This window comes from Pelophylax lessonae (assembly GCF_965119305.1).
Source record: "Pelophylax lessonae genome assembly, chromosome: 6".
Classification (NCBI taxonomy): domain Eukaryota; kingdom Metazoa; phylum Chordata; class Amphibia; order Anura; family Ranidae; genus Pelophylax; species Pelophylax lessonae.
The window spans coordinates 240,106,762-240,130,252 of record NC_138773.1 but is presented as its reverse complement, the minus strand read 5'-3'; the positions used below and the strand labels follow the sequence as shown (position 1 = coordinate 240,130,252).

Genomic DNA, 23,491 nt, shown 5'->3' with positions numbered 1-23,491 from the left:
TTTGGGGTGCAGTGAACACAATCTTTTTGGGGTGCAGTGAACACAATCTTTGTGGGGTACAGTGAACAGAATCTTTGTGGGGTGCAGTGAACACAATCTTTGGGGGGTACAGTGAACACAATCTTTGTGAGGTGCAGTGAACACAATCTTTGTGGGGTGCAGTGAACACAATCATTGTGGGGTGCAGTGAACTCAATCTTTGTGGGGTACAGTGAACACAATCTCATACTTCTGAAGGTTTGAGGGTGCTGCCTGTTCCATACTCCCCCTACTCCTCATCTAGCCTTTTAGGGGTACAAACAATAGTAATTGGGGCCTAGTGTGGTTGTGTACGTGTGATATACATACACTTTTTTGGGATCATATTTTCTATTCCGCTATTTAATCAAAAAACCTTTGGGGATCAGTTAAATTGGGGGATAGTCTGTGTTGGTACGTGTGAGAGAGATCCACCTTTCCAAGTTGTTGGGGTTCATCTCATACTTCTGAAGGTTTGAGGGTGCTGCCTGTTCCATACTCCCCCTACTCCTAGCCTTTTAGGGGTACAAACAATAGTAATTGGGGCCTAGTGTGGTTGTGTACGTGTGATATACATACACTTTTTTGGGATCATATTTTCTATTCCGCTATTTAATCAAAAACCTTTGGGGATCAGTTAAATTGGGGGATAGTCTGTGTTGGTACGTGTGAGAGAGATCCACCTTTCCAAGTTGTTGGGGTTCATCTCATACTTCTGAAGGTTTGAGGGTGCTGCCTGTTCCATACTCCCCCTACTCCTAGCCTTTTAGGGGTACAAACAATAGTAATTGGGGCCTAGTGTGGTTGTGTACGTGTGATATACATACACTTTTTTGGGATCATATTTTCTATTCCGCTATTTAATCAAAAACCTTTGGGGATCAGTTAAATTGGGGGATAGTCTGTGTTGGTACGTGTGAGAGAGATCCACCTTTCCAAGTTGTTGGGGTTCATCTCATACTTCTGAAGGTTTGAGGGTGCTGCCTGTTCCATACTCCCCCTACTCCTAGCCTTTTAGGGGTACAAACAATAGTAATTGGGGCCTAGTGTGGTTGTGTACGTGTGATATACATACACTTTTTTGGGATCATATTTTCTATTCCGCTATTTAATCAAAAACCTTTGGGGATCAGTTAAATTGGGGGATAGTCTGTGTTGGTACGTGTGAGAGAGATCCACCTTTCCAAGTTGTTGGGGTTCATCTCATACTTCTGAAGGTTTGAGGGTGCTGCCTGTTCCATACTCCCCCTACTCCTAGCCTTTTAGGGGTACAAACAATAGTAATTGGGGCCTAGTGTGGTTGTGTACGTGTGATATACATACACTTTTTTGGGATCATATTTTCTATTCCGCTATTTAATCAAAAACCTTTGGGGATCAGTTAAATTGGGGGATAGTCTGTGTTGGTACGTGTGAGAGAGATCCACCTTTCCAAGTTGTTGGGGTTCATCTCATACTTCTGAAGGTTTGAGGGTGCTGCCTGTTCCATACTCCCCCTACTCCTAGCCTTTTAGGGGTACAAACAATAGTAATTGGGGCCTAGTGTGGTTGTGTACGTGTGATATACATACACTTTTTTGGGATCATATTTTCTATTCCGCTATTTAATCAAAAACCTTTGGGGATCAGTTAAATTGGGGGATAGTCTGTGTTGGTACGTGTGAGAGAGATCCACCTTTCCAAGTTGTTGGGGTTCATCTCATACTTCTGAAGGTTTGAGGGTGCTGCCTGTTCCATACTCCCCCTACTCCTAGCCTTTTAGGGGTACAAACAATAGTAATTGGGGCCTAGTGTGGTTGTGTACGTGTGATATACATACACTTTTTTGGGATCATATTTTCTATTCCGCTATTTAATCAAAAACCTTTGGGGATCAGTTAAATTGGGGGATAGTCTGTGTTGGTACGTGTGAGAGAGATCCACCTTTCCAAGTTGTTGGGGTTCATCTCATACTTCTGAAGGTTTGAGGGTGCTGCCTGTTCCATACTCCCCCTACTCCTAGCCTTTTAGGGGTACAAACAATAGTAATTGGGGCCTAGTGTGGTTGTGTACGTGTGATATACATACACTTTTTTTGGATCATATTTTCTATTCCGCTATTTAATCAAAAACCTTTGGGGATCAGTTAAATTGGGGGATAGTCTGTGTTGGTACGTGTGAGAGAGATCCACCTTTCCAAGTTGTTGGGGTTCATCTCATACTTCTGAAGGTTTGAGGGTGCTGCCTGTTCCATACTCCCCCTACTCCTCATCTAGCCTTTTAGGGGTACAAACAATAGTAATTGGGGCCCAGTGTGGTTGTGTACGTGTGATATACATACACTTTTTTGGGATCATATTTTCTATTCCGCTATTTAATCAAAAACCTTTGGGGATCAGTTAAATTGGGGGATAGTCTGTGTCGGTATGTGTGAGAGAGATCCACCTTTCCAAGTTGTTGGGGTTCATCTCATACTTCTGAAGGTTTGAGGGTGCTGCCTGTTCCATACCCCCCCTACTCCTCATCTAGCCTTTTAGGGGTACAAACAATAGTAATTGGGGCCTAGTGTGGTTGTGTACGTGCGAGATACATACACTTTTTTTGATCATATTTCCTATTCCGCTATTCAATAAAAACCTTTGAGGATCAATTGAATTGCGGGATAGTCTGTGTCGGTACGTGTGAGAGAGATCCACCTTTCCAAGTTGTTGGGGTTCATCTCATACTTCTGAAGGTTTGAGGGTGCTGCCTGTTCCATACTCCCCCTACTCCTCATCTAGCCTTTTAGGGGTACAAACAATAGTAATTGGGGCCTAGTGTGGTTGTGTACGTGTGATATACATACACTTTTTTTGGATCATATTTTCTATTCCGCTATTTAATCAAAAACCTTTGGGGATCAGTTAAATTGGGGGATAGTCTGTGTCGGTACGTGTGAGAGAGATCCACCTTTCCAAGTTGTTGGGGTTCATCTCATACTTCTGAAGGTTTGAGGGTGCTGCCTGTTCCATACTCCCCCTACTCCTCATCTAGCCTTTTAGGGGTACAAACAATAGTAATTGGGGCCCAGTGTGGTTGTGTACGTGTGATATACATACACTTTTTTGGGATCATATTTTCTATTCCGCTATTTAATCAAAAACCTTTGGGGATCAGTTAAATTGGGGGATAGTCTGTGTCGGTACGTGTGAGAGAGATCCACCTTTCCAAGTTGTTGGGGTTCATCTCATACTTCTGAAGGTTTGAGGGTGCTGCCTGTTCCATACCCCCCCTACTCCTCATCTAGCCTTTTAGGGGTACAAACAATAGTAATTGGGGCCTAGTGTGGTTGTGTACGTGTGATATACATACACTTTTTTTGGATCATATTTTCTATTCCGCTATTTAATCAAAAACCTTTGGGGATCAGTTAAATTGGGGGATAGTCTGTGTCGGTACGTGTGAGAGAGATCCACCTTTCCAAGTTGTTGGGGTTCATCTCATACTTCTGAAGGTTTGAGGGTGCTGCCTGTTCCATACTCCCCCTACTCCTCATCTAGCCTTTTAGGGGTACAAACAATAGTAATTGGGGCCTAGTGTGGTTGTGTACGTGTGATATACATACACTTTTTTTGGATCATATTTTCTATTCCGCTATTTAATCAAAAACCTTTGGGGATCAGTTAAATTGGGGGATAGTCTGTGTCGGTACGTGTGAGAGAGATCCACCTTTCCAAGTTGTTGGGGTTCATCTCATACTTCTGAAGGTTTGAGGGTGCTGCCTGTTCCATACTCCCCCTACTCCTCATCTAGCCTTTTAGGGGTACAAACAATAGTAATTGGGGCCCAGTGTGGTTGTGTACGTGTGATATACATACACTTTTTTGGGATCATATTTTCTATTCTGCTATTTAATCAAAAACCTTTGGGGATCAGTTAAATTGGGGGATAGTCTGTGTCGGTACGTGTGAGAGAGATCCACCTTTCCAAGTTGTTGGGGTTCATCTCATACTTCTGAAGGTTTGAGGGTGCTGCCTGTTCCATACCCCCCCTACTCCTCATCTAGCCTTTTAGGGGTACAAACAATAGTAATTGGGGCCTAGTGTGGTTGTGTACGTGTGATATACATACACTTTTTTTGGATCATATTTTCTATTCCGCTATTTAATCAAAAACCTTTGGGGATCAGTTAAATTGGGGGATAGTCTGTGTCGGTACGTGTGAGAGAGATCCACCTTTCCAAGTTGTTGGGGTTCATCTCATACTTCTGAAGGTTTGAGGGTGCTGCCTGTTCCATACTCCCCCTACTCCTCATCTAGCCTTTTAGGGGTACAAACAATAGTAATTGGGGCCCAGTGTGGTTGTGTACGTGTGATATACATACACTTTTTTTGGATCATATTTTCTATTCCGCTATTTAATTTAACTGGGCCTCCATGCGAGACCTGTGTGCCTTGTTGCGCTGTTTTGAGTACTCCACCAACATGGCCAGTGGCAATGACGCCGTTCTCAGCTTAACTATCCCACTTCTATGCCTCCTTGAAAAAACAATTCGGGCGATGATGGAAGAGGATGTGGCACAGGATGAGGAGGAGGAGGAGGATGAAGAGGTAACATTTCCAAGGCTTTCAGGGCAGTCATTCGCAAGGGGCTCCGAGGGTGGGTTCCTGCACACGCAAACGCCAGGGACGCAATTGTCCAGCAGGGGCACAGTTCTGGAGGATGAGGAGGATGAGGAGGAGGAGGAGCTGGAGGAGGAGATGGAACCATGTTCACAGCAGGGTGGCACCCAGGCCAGCTCATGGCCATCACTGGTGCGTGGCTGGGGGGATACAGAGGACACGGACGATACACCTCCCACAGAGGACAGCCTTTCGTTGCCTCTGGGCAGCCTGGCACACATGAGCGATTACATGCTGCAGTGTCTCCACAACGACCGCCGAGTTGCCCACATTCTAACTTGTGCTGATTACTGGGTGGCCACGCTGCTGGATCCCCGTTACAAGGACAACGTACCGTCCTTAATTCACTCACTGGAGCGCGATCGCAAGATGCGCGAGTACAAGCGCACGCTGGTAGACGCCATGCTGCTGGCATTCCCATCTGACAGCGGGGCCACAGTGGAAGCACAAGGCAGAGGAGGAGGAGGAGGAGGTCGCCAACGCAACCAGGGCACCGCCAGCACCTCAGAAGGCAGGGTTAGCATGGCCGAAATGTGGAAAAGCTTTGTCAGCACGCCACAACAAACAGCAGCACCAGCAGCTCAGATGGAACGTCTTAGCAGGAGGCAGCATTTTACCAACATGGTGGAGCAGTATGTGTGCACACGCCTACATGTAGTGAATGACGGGTCTGCCCCCTTCAACTTCTGGGTCTCCAAATTGGGCACATGGCTTGAGCTTGCCCTTTACGCCTTGGAGGTGCTGGCGTGCCCTGCAGCCAGTGTATTATCTGAACGGGTATTTAGCACGGCTGGGGGCGTTATAACAGACAAGCGCAGCCGCCTGTCCAGAGACAATGTGGACAAGCTCACGTTCATTAAAATGAACCAGGCATGGATCCCACGGGACTTTTCCGTACCTTATGCAGAATAGCAATGGATACCGACCTTACCCACCCATTGTTCCATTTTTGCTCTTTCTCACTCTTTTGGGGTGTACCCTCATTTAAAATTTTTGAAAAGAAGCAGTGTTGGCTACCTCGTCCTCCTCCTCAGGGCCAGATTAATGTAGGGGCTATTGGAGCTGCAGCTCCAGGCCCCTACCTTTTATATAGGCCCCGGGTTGGCCATATTCACTGTTACCGCTCTTCTGTCACTTGTAAACACAGAAGTCTGGCTTCTATGCTCGCTTCCCCAGGCAGCACCCTCAGAACCTCCCCACACAGCGTGAAGGCCGGACAAGGAGGGACAGTTGGCGATGCATGGATGTGTTTATGGGCTTCAGAGACAGCATCCCATGTTGAATTAGGCATGCATGGCTGCACCCTTCCTCCTCTGGGTGCATGGCAAGGCACGGCCCTTAAGGCCCTTCAAAATCCTCAGCACCAAGCCCATGATGCTGTTAATCCGGCCCTGGTCCTCCTCCACCGCCGCTTCCACCTACACCGCCCATAGGTGTGCGCAGCCTATTGCATTAAGGTGTGCACCCCAAAGTTGAAATACACATGCATGTGTTTGCCAGCAGGGAGAGTAATGTATCGGGGCCATGTACCTGTAGGCAAGGAGAAATAGAGCAGAGCAGGTCCCAGGGAGATCTTTCCCATCTCCTCACTGGCAATGCTATGTGCCCTAGGTGATTAGGGTGTGCCCAGGCACACCCAGCACACCCTGTGCGCACGCCTATGTCACCGCTAGGCTTGTGACGGTATCAGATTTTCATGCTGCGATTAATTGATTAAGGTTTTGCCACGGTATACGGTATTATCACGGTATTCTATTATTAAATTTAAATTATTAAATTTCCACCTCACTTCAATTTCATTGCTGAATTTAGGGGCTTTGGTTCACTTATGCACATTATTATATAGTCAGTCAGTACAGACTCTGTGAAGCAGGCCTAAAATAGGTCATCAAGCAGTGTCTGGCCTAACTGGTGATAACTGGTTCTGGCGCTCGGCTCCGATCCGATGGCCTGGTCATTAAGAGGGCAAATCCTTGTGGTCAAGAAGTGGTTAAACCTGAAGGAGGTGTTGTTTATAAATTACTTTACTATTGCTTTAGGCCTGGTTCACATGTATGCGGGTTGGTGGTTCACATTTGCACAGGCATAGCAGCCCATTGATTTGAATGGGCTGCTATGCCCTCATTTTCCGCAGAAAAAAGGTGCATGCAGCATTTTTTTAAAATTCAGTGGCCTTGAAATCCATCCTGCTTTTGCACCATGCGACTAACCTGCAGTTCCTGCTCTGGCAAGCTTTCTGCATTTTTTGTATACGTGGGCACGGCATTTAAAAATAAACAGTTTGCGTGTGCAGCAACGGCAGGTAAGTCGCATGGTGCAAAAGAAGGATGGATTTCATGGCCACTGCATTTTTTTAAATTCTGCATGCACCTTTTTTCAGCTGAAAACGCAGGCATAGCAGCTCAAGCCCATTCACATCAATGGGCTGCTATGCCTGTGCAAATGTGGGCCCCCAACCCGCATACATGTGAACCAGGCCTAAAGCAATAGTAAAGTCATTAATTGGTTAAACCTGCAGGAGGACCGGTGTTTTTATCTATTAATGACTTTACTATTGCTTTAGGCCTGGTTCACATGTATGCGGGTTGGGGGCCCACATTTGCACAGGCATAGCAGCCCATTGATGTGAATGGGCTTGAGCTGCTATGCCTGCGTTTTCAGCTGAAAAAAGGTGCATGCAGAATTTAAAAAAATGCAGTGGCCATGAAATCCATCCTTCTTTTGCACCATGCGACTTACCTGCCGTTGCTGCACACGCAAACTGTTTATTTTTAAATGCCGTGCCCACGTATACAAAAAATGCAGAAAGCTTGCCAGAGCAGGAACTGCAGGTTAGTCGCATGGTGCAAAAGCAGGATGGATTTCAAGGCCACTGAATTTAAAAAAAATGCTGCATGCACCTTTTTTCTGCGGAAAATGAGGGCATAGCAGCCCGTTCAAATCAATGGGCTGCTATGCCTGTGCAAATGTGGGCCGCCAACCCGCATACATGTGAACCGCCAACCCGCATACATGTGAACCACCAACCCGCATACATGTGAACCAGGCCTAAAGCAATAGTAAAGTCATTAATAGATAAAAACACCGGTCCTCCTGCAGGTTTAACCACTTCTGGATCGCAAGGATTTGCCCCTTTAAAGACCAGGCCATCGGATCAGAGCGCCAGGACCAGTCATCACCAGGTAGGCCAGACACTGCTTGATGGCTATATAATAATGTAATGTGGGCTGCTAGGCGTGTGTGTGTGTATATATATATTTATTAGAGCTGCACGATTCTGGCCAAAATGAGAATCACGATTTTTTAGCTTGGAATAAAGATCACGATTCTCTCACGATTCTCTGTGTAACAAAAAAAAAAAAAATTGGGATAACTTTACTGTTACGTTTTTTTTTTTTTTTTATTCATTAAAGTCTAATCATTGCGTTTGAAAGACTGCTGCGCAAATACAGTGTGACATAAAATATTACAACAATCGCCATTTTATTCTGTAGGGTCTCTGCTAAAAAAATATATAAAATGTTTGGGGGTTCTAAGTACTTTTCTAGCAAAAAAAAAACTGATTTTAACTTGCAAGCAGCAAGTGTCAGAAAAAGATCCAGTCTTTAAGAGGTTAAACTTCCTTTCTCCCTGGCAGAGGGAAGGAAAAGATACAAATGTAATCATTTTTGTTTATAGTTAGGAGACTTAATGCTGAAAGGTGTTAGCTGAGTGAGTGAATGAGTCATCCAGCTCACTGAAATGTATCAATTCACAAGTCAGGCAGACTTGACAGAGAAACTCGGTATTTTAAAAATGCCACAATAACAAACGTGGCTATGCAATACCGCGATATATCGAATTACCGAAAACCGGCATATGTCTAGTCACCGCCACATCCACCACCACCTCAACCTCCCTCCTACTCCATATGGGCCTCGTCCTTCAGAGATGAAGAAGAACATTGTTTTATTTTTCTGTTTTTTTTTGTTGTTTTAAGTTATTTCCCTATCCACATTTGTTTGCAGAGCACTTGCCATGCTCTTAATTACGTTTTGCTGCCATTTGCAGCACTCTAGCCCTTTCCTTTGGTGTTTTAGAGCCATTTTAGTGCCTTAAAGTTCGGGTCCCCATTGACTTCAATGGGGTTCGGTGTCCGGGAAAAGTTCGGTAAAAGTCCGGGACACGGACCCGGACTTTTTTTTAAAGTTCGGCCGAACCCGTCGAACACGGACATCTAGGTGTTCGCTCAACCCTAGTCAAGATCAATGCACAAATCAGCAATTTTCTTTTCACTGTCCAATACATTTAGGCACAGTTTAGCTGACCATACATTAATATATTTTTTTTTTTTTTACTTTGCAAAGACATGCAAGTTAAGGCTGGAAATGTATATATTTAATTTAGGAAAGTGACATATAGTTTTTGAGACCAAGGAGAGGGGGAGAGTTTCAGGTAAGGAAGTGACTGCTCAGGGCTTTAAGAACATGGCAGCCGCCAGTAAGAAGAAACAGAAGCAATGCTGGAGGCAATTTACAGTACACGCTAAGTTTGTTAGCATATTTATTAACCACTTTACCTCTGCTCACATTGCTGCTACTGCAGCAATGTGGCTCGTTATCGTCCAGCGACGTAGACCTATGTCGCTGGACTCCTCCCCTTGTGGGCGGCGCATGAGCACCACCGGAGGCTCTCTCCTGCTGTTTTCAGTCACAGCGGGAGTCAGGCCAGGGGAGGAGCGGTGGTGATCACGTCACGTCGGGGAATCGAGTGTGGAGATCCGCCCGCTTGTGTAAACAAAGCGGGCGGATCTCCTAAGTGACAGACAGGGTCAGATTGCAAGGTTCAGCATAGCTGAACCTGCGATCTGTCCCTGTGTCACTTAGTCACCTCCCCCCACACACGTCAGTAAGCACCAGGCATACATTAACCCCTCCCTTTCCAATAAAAATTAACCCCTTCCCTGTCAGTGTCATTTTTACAGTAACAGTGTATGTGTATAGCACTGATTACTGTAGTAATGTCACTGGTACCCCCAAAAGTGTCAAAAATGTCAGTCAAGGGTCCGATCTGTCCGCCACAATGTCGCAGTCCTGCAAAAAAATCGCAGATCGCCGCCATTACTCGTTACAAAAATAAACACCAAAAATGACAGAAATCTTTCCCTTAGTTAGTAAACGCAATAACTTTTGCGCAAACAAATCAAAATATGCTTATTGCAATTTTTTTTACCGAAAATATGTAGCAGAAAACAAATTGGCCAAAAATGATAAACAATTTTGATTTTTACATTTTTTTGGGGGGGAATTTCATATAAAAAAATGTGAAAAATATTGTTATTTTTTCAAAATTGTAGCTCTTTTTTTGTATATAGCGCAAAAAGTAAAAATCGCACAGGTGGTCAAATACCACTTAAAGAAAGCTCTGTTTGTGGGAAAAAAAGGACGTAAATTTCGTTTGGGTACGGCGTTGCATGACCACGCAATTGTCAGTTAAATTCGCACAGTGCTGATTCGCAAAGAGTGGCCATGACGTAAGACAGCAAAATCCTCCGGTGGTAAAGTGGTTAATGTGGAATATATTTTCTTTTGTTAAAGATCATTAATTGTTATCAAACTGCTATGGGTGAAATTCCACTATAAGTACCAAATAGTTTTCTAGCGTAATTACCTATAGGGAACAAGACATCCATAGACATGATTATAAAGAATTGCCCCTGAAATAACCTTGTTTTTACAAGCTGACCTAGTGTAACATAAAATCTATTTCTATGAATCTTAGATTTATTTCTGGTCTATTACTCATATGTATTTTTAAATTTAAGAGTCAGTGCACACAGAAGTGATATGTAAGTTATGGGTGGAGTCTGGGCCTGGGGTTTTTTATAATCCAACATCAAGGTCTCTCTACCACAATTCTTGCTGGTTTTATTTTTTCCATAATAAAAATAAACAGTATAGGAGATCCCATGGGAAAGAATGAGCCCTTCATAATGACTTTAGTAAGCATGTAAAATGAGAAACTCATGTGCGGAACTCCCTCCAACAGAGTGCTCAAGAAATATAAGAAAAAATAAAGTGGTTTAACTCTCCAACATCTACCAAAAAAAAACAAAAACCGGATACCTTTTTGGAGAAGTACATTCTAAAGCCTTCTTTTTTTCCTAGAGTTGGTAAAAGTCAAGCTTTTTGTCAGGTTCTTATTGCTTCCAATGACCTTACTGGGAAGATTATATCTTATTCTGTCCCTGTGAGACTGGTACAAAAAATAGGTATTCTCGGATATTGCTAAGAAATAAAGGCACAAACTGAAAGGAAAAGGTCGGAGGATCGAACCTTTACTTACTTTACTAAAAATGTGTTTTTTGTGGCCTCGCTGGAGGAATGAAAGAGAAACTTATTCAGATGACAGTGGAATCATCACAATAAAAGCATAATTGTTTTCAAAAAGCAATAAGAATTGGCTAGAGTTAAGATTTGATAATTATGCACATGTAGCCTTTTGAATATGAAAAAAATATTTAAAGGGAGTTATTTTCTGACACAGCATTGTGTGTGTTGAGCTTACCATATATGTGCAATCAAAATTTTCATCATCTAATTTTATTATTTTGGGTCAATTGGGTTATACTGTGGTCTTCATAAAACCCTAACGAACAAAAAAGCCTTTGGCCAGCCAGACCCCTCCCACTTGTATCATGCTTCAATGTTTTGCTGCCCTAGGGGGCAATAATCTTTAACCATTTTTTTTGTCAAGCCGTTTTCTATTTTTTTTTTAAGTTTTTTATTTTCCTCCATCACAAATTCGCCTACATGTTGCTAAACCTGGATTTTTTCTGGATCTATCTGGATTGGTATATCCTCAGCAATACCTTTGGAGGCCATACCTGGACCCCGTTGGATTGAAGATTGCAGAGCCTGACTGGAATGTGACGTTTGGGCTTTGCTTATGGTGCTTTCAGGACCTCTGTGTACTGTGTTAGTTAGCAGCAGAGCACTTTTCAGGTTCAGAGCCATGGTACAGCATTTGGTGGGATCCAGTCACTGAAAGCGTTCTGTTAGTACATTATGTGGGCTGAGCATGGAGACCCGCTAATTTTTTGTTGCACATCAATCACACCCTCTTTTTTCCATTGATTTCCACAGAAAGGGTTTACAGGATGTACAATTAAATGTTGAGTCACTAACTGAAGAGTCATGTGCACTCCTTGCCTTTTCAGCATGAGGTAGCTGCTGCCCACCATTACTTCTATTTGCAAGAGACATGTGGTTTCACCTCAGTTAGTCCTTGCTGCCACCAACCATGACCTGCTCACTTTTTGCCAATTAAACCCTTCCTACTCTCGGCAGCTGGCTTGTGAGTACCCACGGCTTTACTAGGGGTTCTCAATTAGATTACCTCTGTTAAGTAGTGCAACACGTTGGATTTCAAGTGCACTTGAAGCTGTCAGGTGTTTCCAGGTCATGATCCACTCCCAACATTTCGAGGGAAGCCTACAGTGTTCCTCCTCAGGGATCTGACACAGGCAGCCTGGATTGTTTCCTTATGCTTGAGTCAACACACCTACAAGGTTGCATTCCTTGTTGCCATCATCTCTGTGAGGTGTGTATCTGAGCTGACGGCCTTGTTCCATAAAGTGTTTTCTTCCTTCCTAATGTGGTTTTGACCAATCACCAGGACATAACTGCTCGAATTAATTCATGCTGTGTGTGTTTACCTTTCAGCCAATGTTTCCATTCAAAAGACTAGCTCACTTTTTGTCATTCCTGATGGCCCCTGTAAAGGGGAACCAGCTTCTCACTCCACAATTTTTTGAAGGCTTAGACAGATAATCATTTAAGCTTTTAGTCTTTAAGACAAGGTTACATCTTTTTCTGTCAAAGTGCTCTCTGTTGGAGATACAACAACTTTAAAGCTTAGCCTATTATAGATTAACTGCAGTTCACAAATAGGACACTAGATGTCACTAATGCTCAGTGATATGCTATGCATTTTCTATGATGTGTTGTATTTCCTGTACACTGCACTGAACTTGTTGGTTATCTCTTCCTGTCTGTTGTTCTTATTACAATGAGGTGACATCTTTGCTTTCTGTATTATGTTCTAATAAAGAAGCCAGTTCCTGTTTACTCCACAATGTCTGATCTGAATGGACTCCGCTGTACCCAGTGATCGCACTCTGCAACACTCTCTACAATACCTGTAAGTGCTTACTGTGTGTGATGGCATCAGGCAATAGCTTCCCAGGTTTGCAAGGCTGCCACCTGGACTTTGGTTCATGCATGCTCTAATTTTTACTAGGCCTCATCTAATGCCTGCTTCACCCACATTGTGAGGGTTAATTGCTTGTTTAGTCTGGGGGGGGGAAGTAAAAACCTTTTTTAATTACCTGATTCTCCACTCCCCTCATGGATGGTGCTCCCCCATTGTCTGGTGGTGGACTGTCCCTTGACATAATTATGTCTAATACAGGGCTATGAATTGCATTGGTCTTGATGATGTCAGGACCTCAGGCTGCTGGAGCATGGGGGAGGAGTTTCTGCAAGGAGCAGTCTACCATTCTAGAACTGGATAGATAAGTATACTTAAGCAAGTCCCCTTGACCAAAGAAACAATCAACCCTTGCAGCGTGAGCACAGCTCCGCTGCAAAGGATAATTTAGTTGGGGTTTAAGTCCTTCAGGAATATTAAGAGTCACTTGATATTTCAGGGTTTTCTCCCAGGCTCCTAAATGCTGTCCGTAATTTCCGAGAGTCCTGAAAAATCTCCCGTGTTAAACATATTAATAGTCTGGAGGTTGGTAATTAATTGAAAAGCTTGTCAATTTTGAGCCTATAGCCAGTCAGAACTGCAGACAGGGTTCTATAAGAATCTTCCCTTCTTTTCAGTGTTGGCTACAACACTTCCACAATCATCACTCCTAACTAAAGTTGTAAGTTCTCTAAATAGTGCAGCAACTGCCTGGCCTGCGACTTGAGTGTGACCAGCTTGAACTTATTCTCTACAGCTGTCACTTAGATCTCCAGGTCGACTCTTGTGACTCTGTGCATTCCACAGAGCCAACTATGCCAGACCAGCTTCCTGCCCCTTACAAATCCAGCTGAATTTATTAGCTGCTGACCAAACCTGGTTCCAGCCTGCACTGTATCATTTGGTTACCTTGCCATTGAATCTTCCCTCTCCAAGGTAGTGAGTAGGTTTAGGTCATAGAAATCCAAGTTTGAGACCGCACTCAGGGTATTATGATGAAATCAAAGGTTTCTTTATTCCTCACAAATAAAGTAGACAGACAGTGTACAAAACAGACCTGTCCGGTTGACGCGTTTCACGACGCTGTAGGTCGCTTACTCATAACCACTCATAGGTTTAGGTCATCTCAGTGTTAAAGGATACCGCTCAGTTTTTATTGCTGTCCATGTCTCTGTTAGGGAGATTCACCCTCTGCATTTGTCCTGTTTACCATTATCGTTGAAAATGAAAGTAAAAGAAAATCACACATTTTGGTTTGTCCCCAGAAAAATAATAGAAGGGAAATCTTCCAATTGGAAAACTAGTTCTGGTGACCTGGAGGTCCCCAAGAGATCCTCTTAATTTGCAGGGATTAAAGCCTCGTACACACGCGTCGAAATTCGGCCCAGGAATTTTCGTCCGACGACCGATCCGCCGATTTTTGGCTTGTTAGTATGATGCTTCCGACAACCGACTCCGACTTTTCGGCTGAAAAAAATCTGGTGTGCAGGCTATAAAATTTTTGTCCACCGTCAAAACACGTCCGATTTTTGTGCAGTCAGTACAGATTTCGACAGGCAAAAATCTTATGAGCAAGTCTGGGCATGCTCAGAGAAGAAAGAACACAAAGAAAGCAAACCAACACATGACATCACTTCTGAAGTAGAATTTTGTTGTGCGGGAAAATGCGTGTGCAGTCTAGGCACATTCCAACCAACAAAACACAACTCTGGACAAAAGATGGACTACCGGTCGGCGGGAATTAGTTGCGTGTGTACTAGGCTTTACTCTCACTTCTTGTTTTGGCTATGGGACAGGAAGTAAAGGAAAATCTCCACAATACGACAAAGAGGGCAAAAATAAATATTACAGGGGTTATAGCCCTCCCTTATGCTATCTAAAATGGAAAAAAAAAGTTTTGCCTACAGTTCTACTTTAAGGATGCCAATTTTATATGTACTGTATATGGTTTGTATTTTTTTTCTTAAGCAGGAGATATTATATGCAGCCCAGCTTCCAGCAAAGCCCACCAGTCTCTCTATAGGACAGACACAGATGAGCAAGGTCTTTTGGGGAATTGGAGGAATACTGTGAAGTCCAGTGGTGGCTGGTGCTCAAAATTTTTTTTGGGGGGGGGGGGGGGGCGCAAACAGAAAAATGTAATAGGCATTGCTTTGCGGCAAAAAATGCTGTAAAAAATTGCGTGACTTTGAGGTTGCAAAAGTGTGAAAGGGGCCTTCAGTAATTAAGGTATAGTGTGCCCCCTTTCAATGCAGAGAGACCAGCATGCCCCCTTTCAATGCAGAGAGACCAGCGTGCCCCCTTTCAATGCAGAGTGACCAGAGTGCCGCCTTTCAATGCACAGTGACCAGCGTGCCCCCTTTCAATGCACAGTGACCAGCGTGCCCCCTTTTAATGCACAGTGACCAGTGTGCCCCCTTTCAATGCAGTGACCAGCGTACATGCCCCCTTCAATGCACAGTGACCAGCGTACATGCCCCCTTCAATGCACAGTGACCAGCGTACATGCCCCCTTTCAATGCACAGTGACCAGCGTGCCCCCTTTCAATGCATTTACCAGCGAACATGCCCCCTTCAATGCAGTGACCAGCGTACATGCCCCCTTCAATGCAGTGACCAGCGTACATGCCCCCTTCAATGCAGTGACCAGCGTACATGCCCAATTTCAATGCAGTGACCAGCGTACATGCCCCCTTTCAATGCAGTGACCAGCGTACATGCCCCCTTTCAATGCAGTGACCAGCGTACATGCCCCCTTTCAATGCAGTGACCAGCATACATGCCCCCTTTCAATGCAGTGACCAGCTTACATGCCCCCTTTCAATGCAGTGACCAGCGTACATGCCCCCTTCAATGCAGTGACCAGCGTACATGCCCCCTTAAATGCAGTGACCAACATACATGCCCCCTTTCAATGCAGTGACCAACGTACATGCCCCCTTTCAATGCAGTGACCAGCGTACATGCCCCCTTTCAATGCAGTGACCAGCGTACATGCCCCCTTTCAATGCAGTGACCAGCGTACATGCCCCCTTCAATGCAGTGACCAGCATACATGCCCCCTTCAATGCAGTGACCAGCATACATGCCCCCTTCAATGCAGTGACCAGCGTGCCCCCTTCAATGCAGTGACCAGCATACATTCCCCCAATGCAGTGACCAGCATACATGCCCCCAATGCAGAGATCAGCGTGCGTTCCCCCTTCAATGCAGTGACCAGCATACCATTCCCCCAATGCAGAGATCAGCATGCATGCCCCCTTACTTACCTGGAGCAGCAGAGGCGGGAGCATCAGTCTCTCGGCGTCGGCTTCTCCTCGGTCCCGGCGGCGCGTCTCCTCCAGTCCTCCCGCTCCCGCCTCCTCCTCGGCCAATGGCATGGGGTTTGTCTTGCGGCCAATCAGGAAGCGCATATCGGACGTGCTTCCTGATTAGCCAGGAGGAGGATCGGTGTGACAATAGTGAATTTTCATTTGCACTGCTCGCACTGCTCTGCGCCCCGGGTCCACCCTTTGCATCGCCCTATTAGAGCCTCTGGCTCTAATCAGGTGATGCCAAAAAAAAAAAAGCCACATTGAATTCCATGCGTCCGGCGCCCCTGCATGTAGATTAGGGGGCCGGATGCATGGATGGGGGGTGGCGCCCCTGCGCCCTCAGTACACCGGCCACCACTGGTGAAGTCCCTGGGATTATGTTTTTAGCTGCTTACATGAAAAAACACACTATTCACTCAAATTAACCCTGTCCCTTATGTCCCTATTTCTATGTTTGGTGAAACCATTGTCACTATGACAGAAAGTGAGAAGGAATCTGTCAAACAGGGCTTTGGATAGCAGTAAAAATTCTAATCTTTACCAATTACTAGCCAAAAACTAAAAATGTGAAATTTTGGCTGGATTTAAACTTTAAGTTCTTTTACTCAAAAATAATTATCCTTAAACATCATTGGATATAACCAGGAACTATACCATCTTCCGTGTTTGACCCATTTGTTAATTTCTGCTATGACAATTTCCAGTACATTATTAAGACACAGATATATATGATAAACAATGTCATCCAGCTGACTTCCAAAATTGGTTGGGTCATGCCTTTGATTTTTGCTTCATCAGCAGAAGTGACAGAGGCTTTATAAGCAGAGGTGTGAGCAATATACTGATCAGAATCCTTCTTACAGAGCTCTTGAATGATGAAAGTGCGACTGGTTTGCTTTCCCTTGTTGATTTCATGATCATTTGTGGAGTATTTCTTTTTCTTTCTGTACCTGAAGCAGAGAGTTAGTATTTGGGTCAGGTTCAAACTGCAAAACTCTAAAATGTTAAGAGATGTTCAGTATTAATCTTAAGTCAGAAATGCTGGTATTACAAATCCTTTGTCTTGTGTATAATTTAGGGTTATGTGCATAATAAAGGTTTTAGCTCACCATAGCATCTAATTGAGTTCTATAAGTTGGTATGTGTTCTGAAGTCTTTCCCGGAGAACTTAAGTCTTACAGAGCCACTGTAGGCATAATGTATAAGAGTGAAGTCCTACCAACCAAATAAATTCCAGCTCTTATCCAAGTGCTAGTTAGGAAATAAAAGCAAACACTGTATACCTTTTCTACCTTTATAAATAAGTCTATATGAACTTTATATTTCTCATGTTCTATCCATTTAAAAACACTGCAAGTTCCAAAAAATGACTTGATGATCCTTCTAGTGTCCTAACTTTCTGCTGTGGGCTGGCAATGCTTCCTGTGCTGCACTGAGCATTGTCAGCTACAGTATATTTGAGAGCTGCTGTGCTGGACAACAGATCCTCTCCCCTGTTTGTTTCTCTCCACATAAATACAATGATTCTTTCTCAGCAAAACAACGCTGCAGCCTTTCCCCCATATAGCCAGCCCATGCACTTTCTGAAGGGAAAGGGCTCATGTTGGGGGGCATGCCTAAATCAATATGCATTGACAGTTACCATCCATTGAAATCCCCCACCCCTCCATTACTTCTGAGAAATTATCAGAATATTTTTTGAAGGGTAAATTGTCTATTGACCATGCTCAAATGGTTTACAAAGATTATACTATCAAGAACATGAATATTTGTGAAATCAAACTAAATCTTTGGATTGTCAGATCTTGGCTGTACCTCTGACCACTCTCTATTGAATATACAGGTACTTGTAGTTCAGTAATATGCTAAGTGGTGAAGCAAAGATAAGAAATGTGCATCTTTAAAAACAAGTCAGCAAAAGCAACTTCAGTTGGCTTAGCAAAGGATTTGTTGCTGTGAAAAACATTCTGCTTCCAATGTTTTAAAATCGATTGTTTGATTATAAGGTGAGTCTACCCAGGGGGCAGGCTGAGTAAAGTGGGGTACACACTAGTAGAAAATCTGCCGAAAATTCCCATCCGAGGTAAAATCATCTGTTTTTCGCCTAGTGTGTACACAACTTTCAGCAGCCGATGCCGACATTTTTAACGAAAAAAAAAACGGAGGGACAAACACCAAAATTTTTTTCGTCCGTCCCCAAACGACCGATTTTCCTTTAATGTGTATGCAGTGCGTCCGTGAAAAATCGGATACGAAAGACCGCGCATGATCTGAAGTTGCTGACAACCCGGAAGTCTAGGAACAAATGTGCCAAAAAAAAAGAAAAATCGGACGAGAAATTTCGTGAACATTTATGCACTGTCATCTAAAAACGGTAATGAACGCTGAGAAGACAGAGAAAAATCTGAGGATATTTCGTCCGATTTTCGTCAAGTGTGTACGGCCCTTAAAGCATCTTCTGGCCTTCTTGTTGCAACTCATGAGCACTTTGGATGAACTCCCTCATGAAGTTCCTGATTCTGGCCATTTCATTAGATATACAGTATCATCTTTAATTGGCTCTAGAATAAGTAATTCATGCTCTTCATGCCTTTGTGTCTTTTTTTATTCTTATAAAAATCCAGTACTCGGTACTTGACTTACATTTTTGTACTATGGGTGCAACTCAGTGCCAAGAATACCCAACGGGGCCCAAAGGAGTCTAGCTTTTGGATCCCTCTCAAGGACCTAATCAGAATGGACATATAGTTTGGGCAAAATCTGTTAAAAAATATTTTTTCTTAATTTTGGATTAAGTGATAAAAGGTTTCAATTGCTGTATGTATCCCCACTGGGGAGCATTCCCTTTATTTTCTCTCTTACAGATACTACAGGAAGTGAAAGGAAATTTCCTTAAACTGAGGAGAAATCCCATATAGGCTTGCTGAAATTCATAACCTTATCTGCTTATATTTGATGAAACAAAAGTATAACACACAGCTGATTAAATAACAACCTTTATTAAAAATATGTGTATCACATATCAATATCATTTTTAATAGCTCTGGCATGAACCATTGGCTAGTATAATAAATTAGTCACTCCAGCAAAACTTTGTAATAATATGTTTGTCAAAATCAGATTTTGTAAAAATGAGATGTCATGTTGAAAAATATAAGTGGGGTCAATTTACTAAGCTGTAGGTGTTTTTTTTCTGTAAATGTTAGTTACATTATGATAACCGTCTCGCAAACATTTTTCAGTTCACGGTCTTATATATTGTGCAGTCCTATTTTTCTTTTTACGTGAAGTAGTTATTTATTTACTACAGACCTCATTTCTTTTTATTTGTAGGCGAAGTGACTGTATCTTTTAAAATGTGTTTTTTCTGTTGTCTTCAAAAGACACTTTAGAGAACTTTATATTTTTCACCAGCAAGAAGTTGATGGTTGTTCAATGAGCAAAGTCTTTATGGTAATTTTAGTGCATTGACTTTTACATGCAAAGTACTCCAAAATCTGATCTGTGGGATAACTTTAGTGAGCTGCAAAAATAGATAGTAAAAATGCACAAATAGCATAGGAGAGTGAAAACCTAATGCATTATTCTTTTGTGAACTGAGTAGTGGTCTAAGAAGTTATCTTTAAGCTTAAACTATGGATTACATGTAATTGTGGAATGTATTGTGACAAAATAATTTTAAAAAATATTGGGAAGTGCACAAATTTGGAATAAAGTGAAGGATTTCTTTTAACCTAAATGAACCAATGGCTAGACTAAACAATAGAAACATATGATAAATGCATATACTATATAGTGCCAAAGATGCACTGCTCATTTACGTGTCTGTTCATCCACAAGGCCTACTTAGCCCTACAAATTGCAAGTAAGGACTTTCTTAAGTGTATGTATTTTCTTGCACATGGCCCCTGCCATAATCCACATGAAATTGCCTAGAGTTGACAACAAAGTTTTTTTGACAATACAAAATCAGTTAAAAATTTAAAAATTCTTTCTTTTCTTCATTTTGGACTAAGTGATGAAAGGTTTAAATTGCTGTATGTATCCCCATTGGGGAGCATTCCCTTTATTTCCTGTCTTACAGATATTACAGGAAGTGAAAGGAATTTTGCTTAAACTCTACATATAATGATGGAGGTTAGGAGCATGCCTATTCCATTAAAGTGGCTTTTAGCCAATTAAAATAGTGTTGCTACATTGTTATTTTGTGTTGTACAGTATGTCCTGGCACCATAATATACCTTATTTCATTGATACATCACCTCTGTTTGTTTAGTCTTTCTATAAAAAGATTTTAAACTTTTAGACAGGAAGTGGAAAAGTTGTCCACATGACTCCCTCCATTACTAACTGGATTTGATCTACCTCCTCAGAACCACCAGGATATGATCTATGTTTTAAAAAAATGTAGCCTGCTGTTTCTTTTGTTGTTGGGCGTCAAGTCATAAAATGTTCTACATACTAGCAAAAGTCCATGGTGGCATAGCCACAGAAACCCGTCTGTCCATTGGAAGATCCCTGAGGGCTAGTTTCAGGAAAGTTATGGCAACACACACAACACATAAACACTGTAATCAAAGGAGTGCTCCAAAAAACTCTAACACTATATTTTTTCTTCATTATAAGCTACCCACCAGTTTAGAGTAGGCTCTGGATATCCGGTAACTTCTACTTCCAGAGTCACTGGAGACCCTTCCTTAACAGTGACATTAGACAGGTGCTTGGTGAACCCAGGGCTCTGACCTGCTGGGCTAACATTGCTGTACTTTTCTGAAACACTTTTAATCGCCTCTTGGGTAGCAGTATGCCTCTGGCAGGTCTTGGCAGTGTCTGATTGAAACATGAGACCAGAGAATTCATCTGGGGTAACATGCAGCCTATCTTTAGCTCTAGCAGTATTATCAGAGGCATGCAATTGTTCTGTTTTTTCCGTGCCCTCATAAACAGAACGGCGCTGCAATTGAGTCTCATGCACTTCGTTCATCATATGGTAGCTGGGTTTTGCTTTGGCAGGTGAAGTACTTAGGGAATAGCGTGTTTCATTGACTACTGTCGAGTGGTGGGAAAAAGGAGATTCTGTTTTATATCCAACAGTGGGAGAACAGAACCTCTCAATATAATTGGAAGTCTTTTCTCTCCTTTGACTCGACAAGTCAGTGTAAGCAACAGGTGTTAGCCTTTCTGAACCTTCCACCAGTCTCTTGCCACTGGCATTTATTTGCATTTGCAAGCTGTATGAGCTGACATGCATGTTATGGGAGCTGTAACAATTCTGCTCATCCTGCTCTGTCTCAGACTGGGGTAGGTTGGATTCGGGGGTTTCAGCAAGCGGAGGCAAGGAGATGTCGTCAGGGGATATGCACTCATATTCATCACCAGATATAGCTTCTTCTGCTAGCAAGTCAGGCTGTAATTCTGCATTTGCAAGTATACTACCATCTTTGGCAGACGAAAGAAGATCTGAAGTTTCCCCATGTTCTTCGCTTATGGAATTTTCTGGAACTTTTTGCGGTTCCTTTGTGGAAAAACAGAGGCATATAAAACATATAAAAAATGTAGCTAAAGCTGGGAATAGATAGGCACTTGTCTGCCTGAGAATGATAAACCCGAAGGACATCTGTCCATTCTTGAAGAGTTCTGCATTCCCAGAGAATTTTGTGTAACTTCCTTCACCAGACATACATTGCCTATGACTTTTCCACTTTTCAGTCAAAAGAGTTAAGGATTGGCCAAGTTACACAGGTTTTCTAGCAAAGCGGAAAAGCATTTAAAGCGATAACTATGGGGTTGATTTACTAAAGGCAAATAAACTGTGCAGTTGCACTCTGCAAGAGCAGTTGCTCCAGAGCTTAGTAAATGAGGGGAAACTCTGCTGACTTCCATCATTCAATCACGTGCAAGCTAAAAAACTGTTTTTTTATTTTCCTTGTACATGATTGGGTATTTTTTGCAAAGTGAATCTTTACCTCATTTGCTAAGCTCTGGAGCAACTGCACTTTGCAAAGTGCACAGTCTATTTGCCTTTAGTAAATCAACCCCTATGGGGTTGATTTACTAAAGCTGGAGAGTGCAAAATCAGTCTCACTTCTGCATTAACCTCCCTGGCGGTATGATTATGTCTGGAATTACATACCAAAAGCGGTACAATTATTTTCATGGAAATTTGGCATTATGTATTATAGGCCTACAATTCTTAGTAATTACTGACTTAAACCTGACCAAAACAAGACTCTAGTAGACATCCCAGATGTGATAAATTTGAAACACAAACGCATGAATTATAATCAAATCAATAATATTATTTTATTATTTAATATATAATATATATAATAAAATTATATTATTGATTAGATTATAATTCATGCATTATATATTATATATAGATATATGTGTGTGTGTATATATATATATATATATATATATATACACATATATATATATATATATATATATATATATACACACACACATATATATATATATATATATATATATATATATATATATATATATATATAATATATATATAATATATAACGCATGAATTATAATTGAATCAATAATATAATTTTATATATATATATATATACATATATATATATATATATATATATATATATATATATATGTGTGTGTGTGTGTGCATATTGTATATATATATATATATATATATATATGCATATATATATATATATATATATATATATATACGCATATATATATATACCGGTGTATATATATATGCATATGCATGGAACGGAACTAGGAAGTGATCGTACCGACGGAGGGACGGAGGAGCGGCGGGACTCTCGGCTGGCGGTCGCAGCAATGAGAGATCATCGCTGGATCGCCAGGATAAGGTAAGAGAACACCGCTGCGCTCTCTGCAATCCACCCCGAGCGTGACTCGGGGTTACCGCTCCTGATATGAAAAATCAACCCCGAGTCACGCTCGGGATTACCGCTAAGGTGGTTAAAAAAATCAATCAGCTTGTTCAATTAAGCTTTGGCAACGAAACCTGGAAGCTGATTGTTTTTTATGCAGAAGTGAGCCTGATTATGCACTCTCCAGCTTTAGTAAATAAACCCCTAAGAGCTGGTTCACACTAATGCGGCACGACTTCGGGGGCGACCTGTGAAGTCGCGTGCACCGCGACTTCGGCGCGACTTGCACGGACTTCATATATATATGTCTATGAAAGTTGTTCCAGGTCGCCCCGAAGTAGTACAGGACCCTTTTTCTAAGTCGGAGCGACTTGTGTCGCTCCTATTAGAACGGTTCCTGTAGCAC

General features: G+C 42.4%; 1 protein-coding gene across 2 annotated transcripts in view; it reads right to left on the bottom strand.

The window, feature by feature from the left end:
• Positions 1-16,784: 16,784 nt before the first annotated feature.
• The window catches only part of CCDC141 (coiled-coil domain containing 141), a 235,591-nt gene continuing 228,884 nt past the window's right edge, over positions 16,785-23,491 (bottom strand). Inside the window, exons 22-24 of one of the 2 annotated variants that reach the window (XM_082261214.1) lie at positions 21,638-21,716; positions 20,836-21,031; positions 16,785-17,151 (exon numbers count right to left, since the gene is read on the bottom strand). In XM_082261214.1, coding sequence (XP_082117340.1) covers positions 16,890-17,151; positions 20,836-21,031; positions 21,638-21,716 — 537 coding nt within the window. In that variant the 3' untranslated portion in view covers positions 16,785-16,889. Of the gene's footprint in view, positions 17,152-20,835; positions 21,717-23,491 lie in introns of both variants that reach the window. The other variant, XM_082261213.1, reaches the window with a different exon arrangement.